General features: G+C 49.5%; 1 protein-coding gene across 1 annotated transcript; it reads right to left on the reverse strand.

The window, feature by feature from the left end:
* Positions 1-155: 155 nt before the first annotated feature.
* CRC1 (Mitochondrial carnitine carrier) lies at positions 156-1,246 on the reverse strand (the record flags this gene model as incomplete). Its single annotated transcript, XM_031153877.1, is given in 2 exon segments — positions 156-868; positions 880-1,246. 2 exon segments carry the CDS (start codon positions 1,244-1,246, stop codon positions 156-158), a joined length of 1,080 nt encoding a protein of 359 aa, XP_031001569.1.
* Positions 1,247-7,578: the final 6,332 nt, after the last annotated feature.

Here is a 7,578-nt window from a genome sequence, read left to right on the forward strand (position 1 = left end):
CGTAGTTGAAGGCGTAATGTTGAGAAGTTGAGATCACATATCTATCTACGCTACCTATGCATCAGTACTCAAACGAGAGCGCCCAAAGTCACCAGAATAGTATATACATGAAATGTCCTCCCTATTGTCCCGGCTCAAATTGTCCCCCTACGCCATCATCCGAAAGTCTTGTTCATGAACTGATGCGCCAATTCGACCCCTAAGAACGTCGCAGCATTTGCAGGTACAGCTCTTGCGATTGCAGGCCCAAATCCAGGGAAGAAAGCTTTGAATCCACCATTTTTATACAAGCCACGAACAATCCCACCAACGGTTGGCTTGCCCTCCATAGTTTGTAGACGACTCTTCACAGTGTCTATTGGGAAAACAGGAATCCACATGGCTACACCAGCCGCAGCACCAGCCGCAGTAACAGCCAAGAGACTCAGATCCCCGCTTGCCTTACCCGTCACTGGATCCACCGGTGTGAGTCTGCGTTTGATATACTCGTAGGCTGCAAAATAGGCTGCGGATCCAGGACCATCTCTTGCCAACGTAGCAACTGAACCCCGGAACACAGAACGAACGCCGCCTTCCTTGTATAATTGCCGGACAACATCCACTCCACCGCTGTATTTCGGCTTCTCACCTGGCGCTAATTGCTTTTGGCCTTGGATTTGTAGAAGCACTTTAACACGCTCGAAAGGTGCCGTGATGAGTGTCATAGGAATTGCGGAGAAGAACCCGGCAGCTGAGACTTGTGCGACGGAAAGCTGGTTATCTTGAACAGTCGAGAAACGGCGAACGAGGCCTTTGCCAACATCATAACCCCAGAATGAGACCGCAACTATTTCAACAATCAGCTCTTCCTTGTGGGCAGAAGAAAGGGCTATTTCTTACACATAGGAGTAACGCCCACCAGGGGCGCACTGACACCAGCATACAAGCCCCTCCTCACTCCATCCCTCGCAATACTCTTCCTCACAACATCGATCGCACTGCTGTAAACACCCCGCTCCGCAGTCTGCAACCGGACCTTGACCAAGTCAAACGGATGTCCAACAACCACAGCGCAGACACCACCGAACCCCCCAGCAGCTAAACTCCTCAGACCTTGCAGAGACTTGGTTTCCGCTTCTTTTAAGTCCTCCTTCAATTCCTCCTTGGATTCGGGGACGTGGGGTAGCTTCTCGGCGATCGCTGGAGGGAGACTGTCGATTTCCTGGTTGATTTTTCCCCCGATGGAAGAAGATGAGGAGGGAGACATGACGAGAGGAGCCGAGGAAATACGCGTAGATTCAAAAGGTAGAGAGAAGATTCGGATGAAAAGAGGCAACGCATGTAATGTGCGCCGCGGCTGAAAGCTACTTGCACCTCGCTTTCTCCGCGCAACCGTGATGCCGAGGTCTCGGAATCTGGGGCAGCTCTTCCGCTCCTCTGTTCCGCACCTCCACCAGCTCCGCCCCGAATCCCTTCAATACCAACTTAGTCAAACTCGAATCGCATGAATACCAAATTGAAGTCATTTCGAACAATGTTGCATTTCATAGTTCGTATTTTGTAGCAAGTAGTTTGCCCATGGGTTCGTAGGACTAAAACCCAAACTAAATCAACAAACGTTGGGCTTTTCGGGACGCATTATCATTAATAGAAATACTATAACCTCGAGGGAAATGCTCATCAAGGATGAACTCTTTTTGACTTGGGATCGTTCCTGTTATTGCCTCTCTGAGTTCTTTTTTCTCCTAGAAAACTAGGGTTTTCCTTGCAAATAGCTCCATTACCATCAGGTACGAATGTACCTACGATCATTAGTAATCTCTGGCATATCCACAATTTAATAACCTGTACAACACACCCGGCGAGACCGGTCAAAAGACAAGGTATTTTAGCCTGACCGTCTTTTGTGTTGAATTACTCGAGTAGTGTAGACACACGGTTTTGAAAAACTCTCTCACCCTTGAGCTTCCCTTCCATTCTGGGAAAGCTTCAACCGACGATCCCCCCATTGCTGGTATGCACGAAGACTCGAGGAATGAGTACAATGTGACAAGAACTACAAACCAAGGTAGGACGCCGCTCTCCCGGTCAAATAAGAATTTCACAGCTCTACCAGCCAGTTGCCCGAATTGGCTTCAAAATCCGGAAAAGGGTTCCACCGTGAAAATTCTGGGGCGTGAACAGAAACACGTCGCCCACCAGCGCATATCATCTGTTGGCAAGTGCATGAACTTACATCCTAATAATCCTACCTATAGCATCCACTTATATAGGCAATTGGCGCCATCGCAATGTACGGTGAGTATGATACCGCTGGTAAGAGAATCTCTGTCTTCCTATCTCAGTCGTATCACTTCTCTGAATCATTTCTCTCCAATTCATCTAAAATATTCAAATGAGCCGCAACTATGGCTCCTGGTCCTCGTGTTTCCTCTCGACCTCCCCTAACAACTCGCATACGAGCCTCTTTTGAAGGCAAACACAGCAAATCCGAAATCACCAGTCCTACGAACACAAATGGATTTGTTACTCAAGATCCCCAGGCGTTTCGAGCCGCCATCGATGAAGCTATCGGCAGTGAAAGCTTTCAGAATGCTATCGCGAACAACCTGGCGCGGATAATCAAGCCTTCCATCAAAGATGCGCTGGACACATTGCAGCCGCTCGTGGAAGCGGTGTATTCGCATGAAGTGCTTCTGCGGAAGACCAACAGGAGTGTGGAGGATCTCCTGGCTCGGATTGATACCGGAGGACAATCGATAAATTCGATAGCCCAGCGTCCAGATAGTCCACGAAGTTCAGGAAGCCCAACAACATCTACTACTCCGCGGGGGCGCAAGTCAAGCGAAGCTTCAAATGGTCAGGACATGGAGCTTTTCAGATTCTCTTTGGAGAAAAACAACAAACGAACAGTCGCGACGCTAGCAGAGCTCTCGAATGCTGTCGCGACGAACAACAAGAAAGTCACAGATGCGGTAAATGGCATTCGAGACATCCAGGCTACATTGGCCCCTACGAAAAATGGCCTTGACTCTCAAAAGTCCTCGGACCACTCGAATACGAATACTGCTGTAATGCAAGCTCAATTGGACCAATTGAAGGCGGACATCGAACATATTATCAATGTCATGGGTTCAGACCTCGGCCAAAATGTAAAGAGCATTCATAAGCAGGTCGGAGCGCATCCTTCCCTCCTGGCATCTCATACCACGAAGCTAGATGCAATATCTACGGATCTTGTAGCTTTGAAGGGACAGGCCGATGTAGCGGAGAAGATACAAAGTGTCTCTGCGGATCTGGATGCTCTGAAAAGTTACATTGAAGGTAACACTACTAAGCAGGATGAGATGTTTAGCGATTTGGAATCACAAGTTGGCGACGTCCTTACTGTAGTCGAAGGACATACTGGGATCTTAACAGAACTCAAGGATGTCAGCCCTGCAATTCTTGAAGCGGTTCAAAGCTCAAACGACTCCCACGCATTCCATGCTATGGCGCTAGGCAAGCTTAAGGAAAGGTCTCTGGCTCCAGAATCTGGTTCTGCGCAGGCTTCTGGCGGCGATTCTAGCTCAGCGGAAGCTTTGGAAGCTCTCAAGGCAGACATAGCCGCTTTGAAGGAGAACATCGAGTCTGGAATCTCGTCGCATAACGAAAATCTGACCGGGATAGATTCAAAGGTCGACAATGTTCTCACTGCCGTCGAAGGACATAAAGGTGCCGATCAAAGCGCGGATATCTTAGCAGCTGTCCAGAAATCCAACGACTCGCATGCCTCTCACTCTGAGGCACTAGAAGGAATTAGGTCTCTCAACGATACTGCTCCTGCTGCTCCGACTTACGACACAAACTTCGCCGCCTTGGAGGCGCAAATTCTCGCCCTGCAAACCACACTCCATTCACACACTGGCGCATTGGACGAGATTAAAGCCGTCAATGCCATATCCAGCGCCGACTTGGTTCCCGAATCTGAAAGCAACAATTTCAGCGACCTGGAGGCTCAAATTGGAACCATCACTAACCTCCTCAATGAAATCAAAGACGATGTCAGTGCCGAGATTTTGACAGCTCTTCATGACATTGGCCAGACTCAAGCCAGCCATTCCACAACCTTGGCAGAAATTAGGGAGGCAGATGTCAGTGATGAGATCTTGACTAGTCTACATGACGCGCACACTGCTCAAACGGCTTCATTGGACGAATTGAAGACAGCAAGGTCTACCGAGCCGACCGCCGAAGCGGGCAAATTGGAAGCTTTGGAGACGCAAATTGGTGCTCTTGTTTCGACATTGGATGAGCACAAGGCCACTCTGGTGGAGATCAAAGATGCGACAAGTGCCTCCAACGACTCCCACGCTTCCCACACTGCTTCTTTAGCCGAGATCAAGTCAAGGCCTGTAGAGATCACGCCTGCTGCAGTGAGCAACCTCGAAGCTCTGGATTCGCAAATCGCTGCCCTATCAACAACACTCGAAGAGCACAAGTCAACTCTCTCCGCTATTCACGAAGCAACGAACGCGTCTAACACCTCACATGCTGCTCACGCAGCTTCGCTCGACGAGATCAAGTCCAGATCTGTAGATGCAACACCGGTTCCGGAAACCGTTGATGCTGGGCCACAAATTGGTATTATCATAGCCACTCTTGAAGAGCAAAACGCCACTCTTGCTGCCATCAAAGACACTACAGCTGCATCTCACGAATTGCATGGATCTAATGCCACTGCTTTGAGCGAAATCAAAGACGCAACTGCTGCTTCCAGTGATTTCCACACCTCGCACGCTGCAACTTTGGCGGAGATCAAAGAGGCGACTTCTGGGTTGAGCGACTTCCATACCTCTCATGCTGCAGCTCTAGGTGAAATCAAGGACGTAACTACTTCTTCTGGTGATTTCAATGCCTCGCACGCTGCCACCTTGGCGGAGATCAAGGAGGCGACTTCTGGCTTGAACGACTTCCATACTTCTCACACTGCATCTCTAGGTGAAATCAAGGACTTAGCTGCTGCATCTAACGAATCCCACGCTGCTCATGCCGTCATGTTAACGGAACTGATTCCGTCAGGCGATGCAGTCTCTCACTCTGCACCTGATAGTCCAGACCTCGCGGCTTTAGAAGCCCATTTCACCAACCTTATGTCTACCCTGGAGGCCCAAAATGGGACTCTGGCAGAAATCAAAGACGCAACAGGAAATCCAGAGGTTCTTACGGCTGTTAAGGAATCTCACGAGCTACTATCGACACATACTCCACTTCTCGAGTCCATCCAGAAAGGTATTTCTCAGGAAGATATCCTGTCTCACATCTCAGAACTCAAGTCCGCCATTGAAGAGTCGAAAACCGGCATTGACGCCCACGGAGAGCTTGTCAAAGATCTACAAACCGAGACAAAGAGCTCACAATCAGAAGTCGCTCAAGCCATCGGCGCATTCGCTCTCGGTGGTGCAGCAGGAGCCGTTGCATCTCATAGCGAAGACAACAATTCCTCTGAGATCTTAGAAGAGGTCAAAGCTGTTCGAGCAATTGTGGAAAAGTCATCTGCTTCAATCGAGGGTACAGAGGGGAAGGTGACGTCTATGGTATCACAAATCGACATCAACCATACTACCATCACGACAAGTATCACTACGCTAAGTGATGAGCTCAAAGCTGAGATTGATGCTACTGGGACTCAGCTCACGGAGTCAATTAGCACTTTGAGTGGAGATGTGAAGGCTGTTGATGTCAGCTCGCTGGGTGGTGCTATTGATGGCTGTAGTCAGGAAGTCAAGGCCGTAGCTACCTCCATCGAAGCCCTTGAAGGGCATGTGAAAGGAACTAGCACTCACTTGTCAGACGGAATACATCTGAACGAAAAAGGTCTTGGTCAATTAAAGTCTCTCAAGGACCTTTCTCCCGCTACTGTTAGTGACAGAGGTGAAGTTATGCCTGAAGGCGCGTGGATGAGATCTGGATCGCCTACGATGTCTCGTCAGGTTGTTGAGGCCCCGGAATCATCGCCGGAAGATAAGGAGTATAGTTATCTTTCGCCGGTGGCTGAGGAGCAAAGCCCTACCAAGGAGGATACCCCGGTTCTCGATGAGGCTACGAAGGAGGAGGATGTTGCCACCCTGCCGTCACCAGCCATTGAGGAGCCAATTCCAAGTATTGAACCAGATGTCGTCGCCGAGGTATCGACCCCAACTATCGAATCAGAGTCCGCTGAGGAACCGACTCCGGCTATCGAAACAGAGTCCGCTGAAGAACCAACTCCAACTATCGAATCAGAGCCCGCTGAGGAACCGACTCCGGCTATCGAAACAGAGTCCGCTGAAGAACCGACTCCAACTATCGAATCAGAGCCCGTCGCTGAGATTGCCGAGCTAGAGGAGGAAATCTCGGTCCCGGAGACCAAGGAGGAAGATATTGTCCCTGAGACGAAAGAAGCTACTTCTGAGGAATCCCCGGCGATTTCCGAGAGCAAGGAAGCTGCTGAGGCCGATGAAGCTTCCGCAAAGATGCCTGAGCCTGAAGAGCCTGCAATCGAATCACCAGAGCACACTGAGCCTGAGTCCGAAAAGGCTCCAAGCGTCATTGAGGAAGAAGCTGCCCCTGAAAAGGATACAGCTATTGCCGAAAGCAAGGAAGCTGTTGAGGCCCAGGAAGCTCCCGCAAAGACGCCTGAGCCTGAAGAGCCTGTAATTGAATCACCAGAGCACACTGAGCACGAGCCTGAAAAGGCTCCGAGCGCCATCGAGGAAGAAGCTGAGTCAAGCCCCCCAAAAGTGGAGGAACCAGAAATCCCCGCACTTCCAGCCTCACCCAAAGATAAAGACCCTGAGGAGCCAGAGGAACCCTCAACTCCATCCGTCGAGGCCAATTCTGCATCCGCGTCTACTAGTGACAACGCATCACCGACGTCGCCTGCTTTCCCACAGACCTCAGGTGGGAAGAAGGGCAAGAAGGGGAAGAAAGAGAAAAAGGAAAAGAAGCCGAAGGGAAAGAAGGAGAAAGTACCATTTACTATGGACGGGGAGGATGCTGAGGAGTAGATCAGCACCAAGATGGGACTGATTTTTCTTTAAAGTTTCTTGGGAGATTAAATTCGGGTCTACTTTCTTTTGCTTAGTCGTATACCTATTTCTTTTATGCTTGGAAAATAAGCCTTTTGAGACGAAAGGATGGGTTCGACGGGGAAATTGTCCAGATATGCTAGGCCGTATATAGGAACGGACTGACATGTGTTTATATTTTGTTCATTTTGTATCTAGGTAGTTGGGAGTATATACCATTTGAACAAATCACCCATCCTCCAATTCCGAGAGCATAAACCGAGACTTTTGCAATTTCAAATTATATATAATTACCAACATGATTCCATACTCCTACCCAGTTCATTCCCATCTTTCCAAACAAACACCTTTTACGCCGCTTTGCCCCCCGCCTTGCACAGCGCTCTGAACTCCTCCGTAACGGTCGTCGCAGTATCCGAATGCACCATGGTGAGATTATTCCAGTTACTGCAAGTTCTCCGCATCAGTCACTATCAATAGAAACAAACAAACAATAAACTTACTCTTCCTCAACCCCCACCCCCAGCACCCTAACCTGCCCCTCCCCAAC

Source organism: Lachnellula hyalina, assembly GCF_007821495.1.
Source record: "Lachnellula hyalina strain CBS 185.66 chromosome Unknown contig00229, whole genome shotgun sequence".
Classification (NCBI taxonomy): domain Eukaryota; kingdom Fungi; phylum Ascomycota; class Leotiomycetes; order Helotiales; family Lachnaceae; genus Lachnellula; species Lachnellula hyalina.